The sequence below is a fragment of the Pieris rapae genome, chromosome 8, assembly GCF_905147795.1.
Source record: "Pieris rapae chromosome 8, ilPieRapa1.1, whole genome shotgun sequence".
Taxonomy (NCBI): domain Eukaryota; kingdom Metazoa; phylum Arthropoda; class Insecta; order Lepidoptera; family Pieridae; genus Pieris; species Pieris rapae.
In genome coordinates, this window is record NC_059516.1 from 7,430,323 (window position 1) to 7,447,281 (window position 16,959).

At 34.2% G+C, this 16,959-nt stretch overlaps 1 protein-coding gene across 7 annotated transcripts in view; it reads right to left on the reverse strand.

The window, feature by feature from the left end:
- Nucleotides 1-788: 788 nt before the first annotated feature.
- Nucleotides 789-16,959, reverse strand: part of LOC110992175 (homeotic protein antennapedia) — a 144,567-nt gene continuing 128,396 nt past the window's right edge. For all 7 annotated transcript variants that reach the window (XM_022257890.2, XM_022257886.2, XM_022257889.2 and 4 more), the window contains 2 exons: nt 14,479-15,330; nt 789-2,946 (listed from right to left, as the gene is read on the reverse strand). In XM_022257890.2, coding sequence (XP_022113582.1) covers nt 2,696-2,946; nt 14,479-15,139 — 912 coding nt within the window. In that variant the 5' untranslated portion in view covers nt 15,140-15,330 and the 3' untranslated portion in view covers nt 789-2,695. The remainder of the gene's footprint in view (nt 2,947-14,478; nt 15,331-16,959) is intronic.

A 16,959-nucleotide genomic window follows, 5' to 3' on the forward strand; every position in this document is an offset into this window, starting at 1 on the left:
TAATCGTGTTTTTTTAAACCAGCCCAGTAATTTTTCAATCTAATCTGGTAATCTGGCAATATACTTAGATAAATATAACGGAAGTACAAAACAAACTTTAATATATTATTTAGATTTTCTACCTTTTTATGAATGAATAAAAGTAGTTAACGCATCGAAATTCCGCAACATATTTCCTAATTTAAGGTAATTTTTTCACATCATATTAGGACTGAAATAATAGCCACAATTTCAAACTTGTCAAAAACACATTATGATGAATATGCACTAGTTATTAAATAGTGATTAGGCCACACCTAGAAACAGAAAGGTATACGACCAATCGAGACCCACGCAAAATCATTAAATTGTCATTACTCATTAGCTGTTTATGACTATATATGACTTATGTATATCTGTTTTATCATTATGTTCAATATCCTATTTGTTTTTTTTTTGTTTATTGTATTTGATTGAATAGTAGTATTTATGAACTTCCACTCGGATACTAACTCCAAGTACCACTTGCAATTGGTACTACGATACTATTTTATGTAGAAAGCAAATTTGACAGATAATAGATAATATATTTTATATTTTACCTCACATATCAATAAAGCTACGACTCATAGCAATAACGGCTGGTGTAGGTACTTAAGATACAAACAGGAGTCGTTAGAAGTTATATAAAATTCTATACATATTAGTTTTGGTCTTAAACAACTGACTATCTCAGTAGAATTTTCCTTTGTAATGCTTAGGTAAATTGAAAAATTGTATGAACAATAAAAATCTGCATTACAATCATTATGCTTTATTAATTTCATGTATTTATATATTTATGACAATATCGTCTCGCCTAACCTTATTAAATTACTAATTATAGTTATATTTCATAAATTTCGAATCGATAGGACAAAGGTAAATAAAATTGCGCATACGCAGGTTTCTACGTTTACGTTACAGACTGCGTAGAACTAGTTGTGAGAACTTATTTTTAATAACCTAATTAATTTGATTATAAAATTTTACAAACCAATCGTGAACATCACATCTGGCAAGGGATCTTTTAAAAAAAATACGAACAAACAGAATTTTAGATGGAATTGTCTTAGCTTTTATATAGTACATGGGATTTTACTGACCAAATTAAATGGGATAGAATTTACTTAAACCAAAACATAAGCTTAATAAAAACAACATTGAGCAAATCATCCAAATTTCATATCAAGGCGTGATTCTTTTGACACCTGTCAAAATACGTTTACGTATCAATCTGACGTTTGACAGTTGACAGTTAAAATCCCAGCCAGACTCCTTAAAACATACCCAAAGTGTAAGCAAACCTAGTTAAGCGAATCAATAAATAAATATCGTGTTTAATATCGACAATATACAGTTATATTACATTTACTTAACACAGCACAAATTAAATGTATACCGATCACTGAGACTGTTTCGCTAAAACCTATGAAAAATAAACATTACCCAAATCACACTATAGTAGTGAAACTAATGTTTATAAGTAAATATTATGTACGATACTTCATTACGTATATCGGTTTTAGGCAATGATTTTATAAAAATACCATTTATCATGTCTCCAAGACTTGTATAGGAAAGGGCGACGCATCTACTATTTATAATGAACAACCAAGTTTATTCCCTAACTTTGGTATACTGTGTACACTGTACATTCCAAGCCTACATTTCGTATAGAATGAGAAAAATAAGTCAAGTTTAAGAAATTGAAGGTAACTATCCACTTTTTAATCCTCCGATGAATTTCTCTGTGTTCGCATTAACATCCAATAATTAATTACAAACATGAGTCGTACTTTACATTAAGTATATAAATTTCCTATTAGATTTATTATTATCAGTAATCATTACGTATATGTGTCGTCAAAATCGTATACATTGCACGTGTAACTGGCCTTCCCTCAACGAAGTTAAAATCAAAATCAGAGAAGATTCACAATAAACTCGTCAGAGAAAACGAGAACTAATATCATATATTCACACTAAAACAATTGTACATAATCGTAAATTCTAAATTATAGTTTTTATATGTACAAAATAGCGTTTCGATAGCTTAATTAGAAATAAAACATCAAATATATTAAATAATAACAATATAGATACTAATTGCCGTCTTATCAATGGTTAATTATAAGAGGTCCTTACGGTTTTGTGTTTTGATAACATTAAAATAAAGATTTTCGTTGAATTATTGTAAAATGATTCACTTACGTCAAATAAAACTTCGTAAAGTTAAAATCTTATTCGATTTTTTAAAATAAATTCGTAGAGAGTGTAAGTGATGCATTTTAAAATAAATATCCCGCTGAAGAAGAAATAAACTCATCAGAGTTTAATAAATTTCCAACTACATAAATAATGAAATCACATAAAGTCGCAGTTCGTACACACTGCGTTTTTGGTAATTATTGGTATTGAGATTGTTCTATAAATTAATTTATACTTAACAATTGTAAAAATCTCTTCATCACACTATCATTACTCTTTATGTCAAGTCACTAAGTTACGTATTAGTATTGTAATATTATGAAAAGTCCAACATACAATTTATACAAATTAAACTGTCCTAGTAACTCCTTAACGATCGCTTCCGTGCACAATTTTTGTATGAAAATAAATGAACACTGACGGCCGTTCGAATTTGGAACGGACTCACTGATCGCGCGATGGAGGCTTATTGGGGGGAGGTGGGTGGACTCATGTTGTCCGGTTCATCTCCCGAGCCTGGCTCTCCTTTGGTCTTATTCTCTTTCTTCCACTTCATGCGCCGGTTCTGGAACCAGATCTTGATCTGCCTCTCGGTGAGACAGAGGGCGTGGGCGATTTCGATTCGTCGTCTCCTCGTCAGGTACCGGTTGAAATGGAACTCCTTTTCCAGCTCGAGGGTCTGGTATCGCGTGTACGTCTGCCGTCCCCGCTTCCGTTCTGAAATTGGACGATAAAAAATGTTAATTTCGTAAAGAAACAAGGCAGTTAATCATCTGGCCCGAGGCAGATTAAAAACTGCATAGGTATTCCTGATAAATGGTGGTTATTTGTAAACAGCGAACACTCAGCCAGACTTAATTGAAAATTGTTTTGAGCTTATCAATTTGTTAATTGTTTTTGCTTGTTCGATACTTCTCCGAAACGAACTTGCGTTACATATCCAATAAGATTGCTTTGTCCATTACAACATTTTATAATTATAAAATATTTTTACAAAATAACTGAAATATTGTTTTATCTGTATCTGTAAGTTTCATAAACCAGAAATAAAATTTTAATTAAAATTGAAAACAAAATTCTACCTAACACGCTCAGTTTGATTGTTTTCTTTGCAGAAACACGCAAAACAGGTTGCATTACAACATCTACACGCGAACTTCGAGGAATTTGTTAATTCTAAAATGGAAACGTACAAAATGACGCAAAAGTAGCGTGCATAGTGAAAAAATCATATTTACAGTCATGATAGAATATATCAACTGGTGATGTAAGACAGGGCAGTGTAGCCTAGTGGCTTCAGAGTGTGACTCTCATCCCTGTGATCGTAAGTTCGATCCCCGGCTGTGCACCAATGAACTTCCTGTTTACGTGCGGATTTAACATTTGCTTGGCCGGTGAAGAAAAACGTCGTGAGGAAACTGGCTTGCCTAAGACCCAAAATATCGATGGCGTGTGTCAGGCACAGGATGCACATCATCTACTCGTCTGATTGACAACAGATCATGAAACACATAAAGAAGGATTAGACGCAGACCTAGAATGGTTGAAGCGCAATTTATTTATTTATTTTTTAATTAATTTTTCACATTGAAAAATAGACGATTATGTAGAATACGAACAAAGTACAAAGCGACATGTAAAAAAGATACGGACTTGTATAAAGTCGTTCTAGAAACCTAATCAAACTGAGATCCAATTTCAAGTATATCGACCTCTTTATACATAAATGAAAGACACGTCCCTCTATGACATATTTTAAATTAAGCCTTTTTAAATGTTAGATCAGACTGATTCAGAAGGAACATTTATAAGTAGGTATATTAACTTCATCTTTCAGAAGAATGAAAGGAAACATCCGCGATTTATTTCCCGTGTTCCCATAAACTAACGGGCAATAACCAGTGCGTCATACAAATCTTTATCCCATTGCAACTCGTTACAATATGCATAAAATTACTTCAACATATCCACGGGATTTTCATTAAACGAGCAGAAGAATGTAAGAGAATGCAGTCGGGTTGAAAATTATCGGCCACTTGTTGCACAGGAAATTGATAACAGCCTCATCGCTGCCGGATTTTGGGACGCATTCAAGAATGTAAATATCGATAGGATAGCTCCACATGTCCTACGTCCGGCCTGATTACGGAATTCGCAAATTAATTTTAGGGTCAACCAATAATTTACGGCCTGCTGATAGGCTTTGAGTATTTCCAGAGATAGTGATAATTTTTTAATGTTATTTACATTACTGTTAATACAATAGTGATCTCTTTAAATAGTATCTTCAACTGATACAGTAAAAAATTTAAGTGTTTGAATTTTCGTCGTTAATAAAAATTCAAATTGCAATTTAACTTAATTAACACTCTTTCTATGTATTTTTATTTACTTTTGTGTTTAAAAGAGAGCAGAAAATAAATGTATTTACATTTATTTATGGCTCAGTTGTAATTGAGAAGTGTCAATGACATAAAAATGTTTATTAATAGCTCCAGTTAAACGTAAGTGCGAACCAGATTAAGCAAAAACTGTTTGAAGTAGCAACGCTTTTCAAGTGCTGAAGATGTATAAAATACTTGTTTGTTTTTGTAGCCACCACAAAAAATTACACATACATATTTCTGTACCGATTTCTTTGATTTTTATTTATCAAGTGATCAACCTTTTGTGCACGTCATATTTGGATTTTAGATGTGTATATTCCGTAATAATAATAATAATTTATTCATTGCACGAATATGGTACAAAATGTCAAGGTGGTACAATTGTCAGTCGTTCGCATATTCTGCCACACACAGTGGCGCGCAAATTTATCTTAGTTTAGATTTTACATTATTAGTCAGATTCATATCAATTAAGTCAATTATCATACATAATTAAATTTATATAAATTACCATGTCTCACACAAATAATCGTTTATTGAGTAGTAACCAGTGATATGTTCTTTAGTCACCAAATACAATTGCAAATAATATATTACATTTTTAAGTTGCATATTTGAATTTTTTTATATTATTTTTTCTTATGTCGTTAATTATTATTGTATTATTATTATCTCTTTTAGAATTGTAATGATTTAGTTAAAATTATGTGCACATTTGTGGTTGTTGCATCAATGCACATGCATGTATTGTGTTTTTTGTATGTTGTATCTTCTCTGTAATTGTCTCTGTGTGCCTTTCAAAATGAATAAATAGTACTTGAACATATAAAGAAATTGGTGTACAACCTCTTTAATCAAATGATTTTAAAGCATATGTTTAGGATAACACTACCAAATTGTAAAGCGATGCACAAAAGTATTAACGCAAAGTCGTGAGCAGCTATATAAATAAGTACGGATGGGCGATCTTATGAGCACAGAATCGTACGTGAAAGCTCATGAAATCCCTCTCCCTTAGGGATTTATGTTACAGTGGCCTCATCGCACTCACATGCATAAAACATGATTCCAACGTCAGATTTAAACCGTTAGTAAGTATTTACAGCACGTCGAATATGAAAACTTAATTGTGAATGCGTGCGGCACTTCTGTACCTACCTACTTTCTTTGTTCCTTCAGTGGTAGGATACAATTTTGTTTTACGTAAGCGACCTATGGAGGTTCCATTTTTAATATAAATATACAAAGATTGATTGCAATTCATACAAATAAATGTTACCAACTGCAGTAACAGTAGGTAGTCATCAATTTAAGTTCAGTGTGAAAAGTCACCATTTGGTAATTTTTAATATCAAAAACTACCAAAAATATTGACATCTTCTCGTCATTCCTTCTCGTAATGAAAATAAATCAATATTCTGTTAATGTTTTAATACGATTTTATTCAGTTGAAGTCATGTTTATTCAGTTTGAAACTGATCCGAGGTTATACGTACAAACAAGCTATTTAAGGATAGCTTTTTTAATTTGGTAAAAATATTTTACAAATCGCTTTCAAACATCGCGTCTGTACCGGAAACGCATCTAGGGTTGTTGCATGTGACGCCGGGCGCCCATAAATCATTTAGACCCTCTATTTTCATATAATCGTAGACAAACGTAATGTGATGAAATCGATACAACCACGGTAAGATTCGGAACATTCCTTTTTCAAACGATGGCTATTACTGTTTTAGTTAAGCAGGAATTTTAAAAATACCGTACGTAAGTAACATCGAACTGTCTTAATGAAATTATTATAATTATATTTTTAAAGGGCAGTGTTGGGCTAGTGGCTTCACCTTACGTCTCGTATCCATGAGGTACTAGTACATTAGTGTACGTAGGCTGTGCACTAATAGACTTTCTGTCTAAACATCGGGAAGAAGCTAACATGCCTAACCTATATACAGCCAAAAGCCAAGAGATTACCATAAATATTTATTGGAGAACGCTAATAACCTCTTTACAACATGGAGATGATACAAGAGGGCTACTTATCCGTATGAAGATTCGAATTATTGACCGGATTTTACCGGGATCGCAATTGTATTGATTACTGAAAGCATTTGTTGTGTATGGTTCCATTTGATAGTAAAAAAGTTTTTAGAGAGGCAATTTAAGAAATCATAGCGTAAAATGAAACTTGAGTGTGGAAACACACTGGGAAATACAAATATGTTCGTTATTAATTCATATTTAATCTTCATAATGATAGAATTTAATTAAAATTTAGAATATGTATAATTGCTTAATCTTACGAATTTCTAGTTAGCGTTTACATTATCATTCGTTTAATGTAAACGAAACTTATATTAATTACTTTTAATTAATTATGTATAAATTCGCGTAACATACATAAATCACTTGCGATCCTTCTTATTAATTGTCGTTGATAAATATAGCGATCTCGGCTCACTGATTAAATCCACCATTCATAATATTTAAGTGTAAAATAAAATGTGTAATCCTAAATACCAAATTCATCAAGGGATGACAACTGAAAAGAGCTTTTAATTTAATTCGTTGCGGTATCGCGCCCGAGAAATACGAAAAAAATATAGCAACAGCTTGAAGCGGTATCGACAATCCATAATTCATGTCCTACAATTTCATATATTTCAGCTCGACGCAAACGAGTAAGTCCGACTTTTATGACATTTCATTTACACCCTTATCCCGTGGGTGATATAGCTGCAATTGTTTCAACATTATAACGAGTTATAACATTTTAAATTGATTACACCACTCACTGTATTGCAACATCGTACATGATATCAAACGGTTATTCAGATTAATGCAATTTCTCTTAAACGCTTACACGTCGTAAATAAAATTGCTGGTTTCCAGCGAACTCGTTGGCGAAGGTTAAACCTGCTTAATAATTTTAATTGATACAGCATCGTGCAAAAAGGATTTAACTTGAAGACTTTATTGCATACACGAATGTAATTAAGTTGCTTTAAATTTAAGTGATGCAATTTGAACGGTATGTTAAGCTTTACTTAAATACCTCTTTAACTGTGAGAGTATTGATAATGGCACCGAATTTAAAATTTTGTTGCAAACACATTTCACTGTCCGCCGAATTCTTTTTAAATATTGAACGTTCCATTTTTGAATGAAATACAGTAGGTACTTAAGGTTTATATGAAAACTATGTTTGAATTTCATAATAACATTCCCTACGGAAATACGAATCTTGATTACGAGGAAATGAAACAATTGATCGATACGGGTAAAAAACAAAAAAATGTGGGAGTCTTTCAAGCTAGGACATTAATCATCCGTGCGCTGGGCGGGCCGTAGACATAATCTGCGTTCGCAGTTCACTATGTACGAACCTGCCTAATGACTTTTGTTATATAACCGCTATTGTTGTGTGGACTGCTAGTTTTTCGTTGGAAAATGCTATTTTCTCTAAAATGTTCAGTTGGAAAATCTTTTGAAAACTATTTGTTTACATAAGAAGTAGTGCTTTCAGTCTGAATATAAACTACTTATTATACTTATTTATTATTGACTGTGCTGCTGCCGTCAATAAAAAACGTCCAAATCAGTTTTGTAATACCAAAAATATTTCCCAGGAAACACACCAGATAATGTTTCCATTAAAATATATGTTGACGTTGAAAATGGTAAATCATACAAAAACATTTGGTCCGAGCTCGGAAAGAATTTATATCGCGAATACAAAGCCATCAGTCAGTGTTGTGTCGACGCTGATTCCCGTCGTGTTTTGCATTCGAAATGGAATGTTATTCACCGAAAATTTCGTTTTGCTGTTCGCTAAAAATTACGCCGGCCGGATTGAGCGAAATTCCGCCCGCAAAAAAGGTGTCAAATGAAATATTCAAATATATTTTAATATAATTCATGCGGCGGGTTTCATTTCTCTCCCTCGTAATGGAATGCTAAATTTTCGGCTGAACAAAAAATATATATTAATGCGCGTACCTAATAGCTTATACAAACTCGTTTGTTGGGTATTGTTGCTCACAATGGACGTCATAACTCCGCGTCGCTAGCACGGCCGGTGACGTCTTTGTTACCGGAGCTTTGTTCCGCACCCGGCTCCGCCTGTCGACGGGATTTCCTACCCAGGGCCTTCGACCTCCGACTCACTCCAACCCAGCGATCGATACAAACTCGAATTCAATTACGTCCCACCCGTATCATGATCAACTTTTCTATCACGGAAATTGAATACGGTTATTAACTAATCATATGTCAGCCCATAAAAATACAGCAATAGCTTTCGAAGGGCGATCCCCAGTCTAATTACAGTTTGTTAGAACCATTAAGATAATTTGCAGCGGGCAAAACACGAATGAATATTTGAGAAGGCGATAGAATGTGAGTAATCGCTTTGGATCACGAAGCGAAAAGTTATGAAAGGTGCTGGCGAGGGTGATTTTTCAACGTCCGTCACGAACGCGAAAATCTTAATGAAAAAGAAAGTATTCAATCGTAAAGCATTACACAAAAGAAACGAAATAATCTCGAGAGGGCGCGATGTGTGGGTAAAACTTCATCTATGTGTATGGAACGCATTAGGGCTCCAAGATGAGCTTCGCCGCGGGACAGCGCGTCCCCAGGGGTCTCCCCCAAAGCGAGAGGGGCGGACTTCGCTCCAGAGAATATTTGACACGGGTCTGGCAGATAGACAGGCCGGTCATGTGTGATCTAGGCAGGAAACGAGGGGTTTTTTTCGTTCCTCCGATATCGCTACGCAAGTATATATGATTTATGTGCTGTCAACTCACACATGTGTACACACCATGTGATGCCCTTTTTTATTAGCTAATGACATGTAATATCCTAATTATAGGACTATAGCTATGATAGAATATATCGACCGCAATTACTATATTGTTTCGAGGTTCGGTTGTAGCAATATCCTTATTGGATAGAAGACGCAATCATAATTTAATATGGGTTATTACGTTTCTGTTTCAATTTGAAATGGTTCACGGAGCTAAATGGAATTTTAATACCATATAATAAGTTCGGCTTCATCGGCTTAGCAGCGGTCAAAGTTTGATTGGCGTTCTATCTCGACGTTTAATTAATGTAGGGTAGAGCTTACCTCACTTAGCGCAAGAGCGAGAAGGCGATATAAGAAGAAAAAGGAAGGCAGCAATTTTAATAATGCTGCCAACGCTGTCAACAAAATTTCCTTTAAACTGCTTTAAATCTTTCAAGACACATATTACACATACATTTTAATAGCAAAATATTTAGGTATAATAATATTAAAGAATCAAGACATTTCCACACATCGCGTATTCAATAGTAATTTTACATTTTATTTGTATAATTATTTCTTTGAATTAACATCAGTATTTATAGGCAAACTTAAAAAGGATCCGTTTATTCGAACATCGTTATAACTGAAGATAGAAGACCTATTTTCTTGGGAAATACTTAAAGCATGGCAATAAAAAGTGACACGCACATTCACGCAATATTGTCAATATGTATATAATCTACCTATGTGTGCGTTAACCTTCGTCGGACGTAAATAATAATGGGATTGGCTGAGGGCTCAGATAAAGGTTTATAATTATGGGCTGTGATGGTTTTTTAATAAGCTTCAGACGATTTTATTTTTTTGTTTCACTTATAGATTACAAAAAATCTATATATCATGTAGGTATTTTTTTATTTACTTTTTACTACTACTACATCCAAATTTAAAACCTAAATGCAGAATAACAACATTCAATTTAATTTTTAATAGTTATCTCTGAAGTAGGTTTAATTTCAGATATGTTTTATTAATGTTTGAGAAAATTATCCAAATCGCTATTGTTACAAAATATTAAGAAATTACTACAGCGCCATCTTCTGTATTAATGCAGTATTACGTTCAATTTCATTGTTAAGTCCTGCTGAGGTCAGACTTATTAAAAATTATACGTTAAATTCATGCACGTGGATAATTATTAACAAAACACTAAAATAAATGCTGATATTTGGAGAAATGTCTAAAATAATATTTTGTATTTGAAAAGCAATTCATCTGTTTCAAAACCGGATCACTAAATAAAACCAGAAATGTATTTTTACTTTGAAAAAATGCTATGCAAATATGCACGTGTGGACAGGGGAACGATATAATGCAGGGGATATATTTTCTTAGTATATCCCCTGCATGTTAGTAAATAAACATTCAGGATTATTTTAAATACCAAGTCACTTATTCATTTCTATAAGTAAGTAGGTTTATTACAACATAAATATTGAAACTACCAAAATGGCTCATAATATAAATCAAATAAAAAAATACCTTTATAAATTAGGAACCAAACCTCTTTTAATGAAAAACTTTATGGAGGAATTTTTAAAAATCGAATTCCTTAACGTTAAGTACGTTCATTCATGACGTGGTACACTGAAAAGAGAAAATGAACCCTCGAAAAGAATCCCAACTTCAATCTGAGGGCACATTTATCGTCATTGTTGGTCTCGACAGTCGAGGATCTATCAAAGGTAAGTTCTTACAATGGAGTTTATCGGAAAGGAGGAAAACTGGCGCCGCAGTTACGCCATTGTACCAAGCAACGTTATGTAATGTATAGATACCGTACGTTAGAAACATATTTGAACATTATTCTAACAACAGAGTTTACTGTGCAGAACAGAATAGAATAAATTATTTACAAAATGGTTAAGGGTTTATACAAATCACGCTGAAAATTGTTATTTACATTATGTAATAATGATTTGAATGCGTTTGATTGTCTTTCGTAACCTCATTAGATTCTTAATTTAAAACGTATTTTTATTACATCCATGTGATTAAACATATTTTAAGTCTAACAAAGAGTGACCGACATTTATTTGTAATTGTTCATCGTTTACCAAACGATTCTAGCTTTCGGCAGCAGAAAGCGGAGGGCAAAACAAATTCTTCTATTCAATCATCGACCGGGCACAAAAGCCCGAGGCCTGATAACCGAACAATGAAATGTAACAAGTCGGCATTGTGCTGACAGGGGGTGATTTCCATTATATTTCCATTTCCACCTCAATTCTATCGCGGCCTACCTTGTGCTAGGAATAGAAAATTGTTCAAGTGGATTTTCCGGTCTAAACGACTTCAGATGCCACCTAAGAGTGATTTATATAATTCAAATGACGTAGCCAATTATAGCTCGCTATTGAAGTACTATAATTAGATTAACAGCTTAAAGTAAAAACATATGTTAAGTTAGTATCGTATGACATTCACTTTAATATTGTTAGAATATGATAAAAATGTCGTGTAGATTACATTTTTTATTTAAATAATTACCTAATATAATTTATATGCTATATAATTGAGAGTATGATTTAACGGAATTCAAAGAGAAAACTGTTATAAAATATGCCTGATAAGTGCAATTTAGGACCACGCATGGAATATTAAGAGAATTAAAAATAATTCATAATCTCAATATGAACACGTTCTGAACGATATGATATTCTGAAGCAATAAATCTCTCAGATTCCGTCATAATTGGTCAAACGATACTCAAATATAGTATAACAGATACTTGTTACGTAGGTGATGCATTCCAGAATGATTTACAATTTAACATCTATTTATAACTCCGTGGTTGGTGGGACTTTTTTTTAATAAATGGAATAGTTTTAAGAGCTTCAAAGCGTTCTAAATGTGCTGTCAAGAGGTTGCGAATGGTACATGTCATGCGCTAAATACATTGTCAGTATGTAGAATGTTATCTTTTATCTTTTTATGAAGTAAGGTAGTGTTTAAGTGGTCACAGTGAAGTACTTAGCTTATGAAAAATATCGACTTATAATGACGAAACAAAATCATTATTTTGTCTGAGGTATTTATGTATAAAGCATCATCCCAGAGGTCGTAGATACGGTCCCCGGCTGTGCTCCAATGGACTTTGTTTTGCTCAAATGGTGAAGGAAAACATCGTGAGTAAACCGGCCTTAGACCCGAATCGAATCGTGTTTCTAACATAGGAGGCTGATCACCTACTTGCCTATAATATTTACAAACGATAAAACAGATACAGATATCTCAGGCCCAGACCTAAAAATGTTGTAGCATCATTGATTTTATGTGTTTTTTATTTATGTACATAAGTTTGATTACTAGTACGCTACACACCTCTTCAATATAATATAGATATAAGATTACTCTATTCATAAAAATATTTAATTTTTTTGACGTTCATAAGTGTATAAATGTAAGTGTACCAATATGAATAAAAATATTTTGATTGATTGATATAAGTATTGATGAAATAGGATGAAGAAATTTTTAATTACTATATTCAAATATTAGTAGCAAAGACAGCAGCAACCTTGAATATCTGTTATGGATTCATTCATGATCTACTCAATTTGTATCAATAACTCACATTATCAAAGAACATTGTAAAACATAATTAATGTTGACAAACAAATTAGATATCTGCTGGCACGTAGTACAAAGGCAAAGTTAAAATCCATCTCTGCCTCATCAAACGTTCGAAATTAATTAACTTCGACAAACTTGGAGCTAACTTCTAAGAGTATAAATTGGCAAGTTCTGCCAACGGATTCGGGTTTTGGCCAGCGAAGGGTTATGACATGGGGTCGTGAGGATATTTTGCAAATTTAAATATTTTTAATATGTCTATAGTACTTTATGTTACTTTAATGCAGATAAATATTGAAAATATTAGTTATTTGTGTGTATAATGCATATAAACTTTCTTACTTAATTCATATACATATACACTTATAATACATATCACTATAATAAAAACATGTGTGTAGGTACTTATATATACACGTTAGAAGTTGTACTGTTTTGGCGTAAGAAGATAAAAATCTTAAAAAAAAATTATCTTTCGCCTTATTCTACGTTTGTAGAAAAAACGACACCAACATTAAAAAAAAGATATTTAATACATTGAAAGTTTTATCATTACACATTATTACGCATTATCTAGTTAAATAAAATATATTTAAATATCACCAAAAATATTTCTACATAATTAAGGAAATAGACATTTTTTATTTTAAAAGTTGAGTCGGTTTTTTGTGACGGTGGGCATCGTAAAAATTTTGCTCGCATCATTTTTCCCTAACGCGCCAAAATAACATCAATAAAATTTTAAACTCATTATTTAAAGTATTCATAGTAATTATTATTTTTTGTTTATACGTTAAAGCCTGGTTAGTTAGTTATACTAGGTACCTACTGCTTAAAATTCCGCGGACTTACATTATTAGACGGTTCATTGATTTAAAATATATCAAATTTTAAGAATATTTAATTAACATACCATTTATTTACACTAATAACACTTCTTGTTACACTTTAATTTATGTTTGAAGGTTACACTCCGCGCGAATGTAGGACGCATAGTTAATATTTCTATACTTGTAAGCATTATCGAAGCTTACTTGACGATTGTAGGACGAAAACTAAACTTTGCAATTCACTTAAAATGAGAGGCAATGTGATTACAATAAAGGCCCTAAATCAAGCGACCAAGTCATAAATTAGTTCTCAGACAAATTCAGAAACAGTAGGAGTCGGTAGCGCAACTCGAGGGCGTATTGTTCGGCATTGGTGTCAGCAAAACAGAAGGTGAACGCTTTTGTGTCGGAAGTTGTAAATTTTATGAAAAGTGAAATTCCTTTTGAACGCCTGTTAAGCCCATAAATAATCCCTGCACAGAAGGAATTTCATTGTTTCTGGCACTCATTGTTTCATCAATGCGTACGAGTTGCGGTGATGTTTTTGTTAGCCAGATAAACGTTTACTTTCAATAGATTATTTTATATGACCAAAGATGAAACTTACCGAATTGACTTCTCATCCAGGGATATAGCGGACTAGGTAGCGACGCGTTGGTGTTTGGAGGTGCTTGCTGAGGGGGCGCCTGTTGCCCGTGCATGGACTGCTGATGCATGGGTGGCATCTGCGTCTGATGCTGCATGTCATCCACTGGATACATGAGGTGCTGTTGGTGTGGTGGTACCCCATGCTGCACCATATGCTGCTGCGGATGCATGTGGTGGGGCATCTGCTGTGCCTGCTCCAGGGGTGGACTCCCTGGGACTCCACCCGCCGTCGCCGCCGCCGCTTGTAGCTTACACGACGTGTAAACGGCCGGAGCCGGTGGTTGATGGCCGTTTGGTCCATATCCATCCGTTTTAGGGCCCATGTGACCCATTTGGGATGGACTATCAGGCCGGTAGCCATTCTGTTCCATCTGCTGGTAATACCCCAATCTATCGTAGGGTGGAAACCTAGGATAGGGCATTCCGGGTGCTGTCTGTGCTGAATAATGGTGCTGTGCAGGTCTGAGCTGTGGATCGCATCCTTCCAACTCGTGTCCTTGCTGCGGGACAGCTCCATAGTGCGCGTGGGCTTGTTGGTGGTCATGGCCACCTCCGTTCCTCATGTCCGGCATGTAGGCGTTTGAGAAATATGTCATACTGTCGCAATTGTTGGCGCTCATCGCGGGCCCGCAGCCCGCGCGGCTCGCGTCCGTATCTTCCGTCGCAGGTTCTCGGCCACTGGGGCCGACACTATCACTTTTTCAGTCACACACACACTTCGGATTCCATTCACTACACAGCAATGCTCGAATCCACAAAGGCTTCACAAGGTGCGAACGGACGGTGTCTCCTCATCAGATGCCCGTCGAATCTGGAAAGAAAGTTTAATGCACTTAGTTAATCTATTATTAAACTCTTTTTCCTGGTGTCAATCAGCGTCATGTCAATCGATTAAATATTATGATTGGCGTTCTTCCGGGAGTCGCGCAAATCGTCACATTATGCCTTGGATCTGGCGATGTTGAGACTAACACGTGTCCTGAGATTAGAACACACATGACGTTAATAAACCGCATATCTTTTGAGTAAACGCCTATTAGCGACAACCTGTCTATACAGGACCCTCTGTTCTCTGCAGATATAGCATTCTCAAGAAATGTCTGTCTTTGTCCCTCCGAAGGAAACAGTTCCTCAAAAACGAGACAGGGAGATGAATTACAGCCGCGTCATATGGCTGACCTGTTGTCATAGCCTCGACGTTTCGAAGCAGTTGATGGAGCATGAGTGACAAGGAAGCCGAGGCCGACGATGTAACATTACAGCGACGTTAATTTGTATTTTGATATGTCAGTATCACTGAATCTACAACTTTATCGTAAGATCTCACTTAACTGGTTGTAGTATATGAAATTTATAGGGTACTTAACGCGACAGCTACTGGAATTTACCAACAATAAAAACTAGTCGTATAATGTGAGCAGTAATAAAGGCGAATTCCTCACGTCGATCTACTGTAGTTTTTTGATGAAATTGTACGATGTAGCTTCCATTCGTTAGCGACTTTAAAACTGAACTACGTAAATGGACGTCTTTGTAAAGTTATGAAGCAAAAATTTTGATATGGTTTGTTAAACATTTCCTTTAAGTAAAAAATCTACATAGAGAAGTACTCAGCTCCGATACCCGCCCCTTGAACGGAGGCAAGTTATTTAAAACTCAAATGCACAAGCTTCATTAGCGACAGTTAATGATGGCGGCGTCTCTCTAGACAATATGTTTCTTGCAGATGTTATTTGTTATATAAATAATATGCTAAATCAAAGAGTATTTTGAATGATAGGTTCATTGCGATTTATACGTAAAAAGCATCGTTTTATGATTTCGTAAATTGAAGTTTATATAAATGTATGAGGTGATTTATAAATTCATAAGCCTTAATACTTCACAGTGGGTTGGAATTGAAAGGCACTCGGAAAATTTGCATGTTGAGGGATGGACAATTTAAATTTACGATTTCGCCGCTCCCCAGGCGGCAGGACCCCGAATTTTTTTAATTTTCAATTTCCATTTACATTCCAGACTAGCTTTGTTCAGTTTACACACTTATAAATATATGACGTTCATTAACTTTGGGATTAAGAATTTACATGAGGGGCAAACCAGCTGCGCATTGGAATAATTAAAATTCAAAAATTTCATTTATACTCTCTGATTTTTTAAGTTATCATTTAAATATTTTAATTACATGCTTCCTTGATAGGAATATACAATACAATGAAGAAACTTTAGTAAAGTATTCCCCTACAGTTTTTCCCTACAGTAGAAATAACTAGAATAATTTATGTATTAAAACATTAATAAAACTAAAAAATTTAATAATCTTTTCAAACTTTCTGTTTTCTAGAAAAATTTCTTGTAATACGTCTATAAAAACCATGTCACTTAAAATGTTCAACACTCTAATTCCAAGTACCTATAGGTAACAATTATAATAACATTG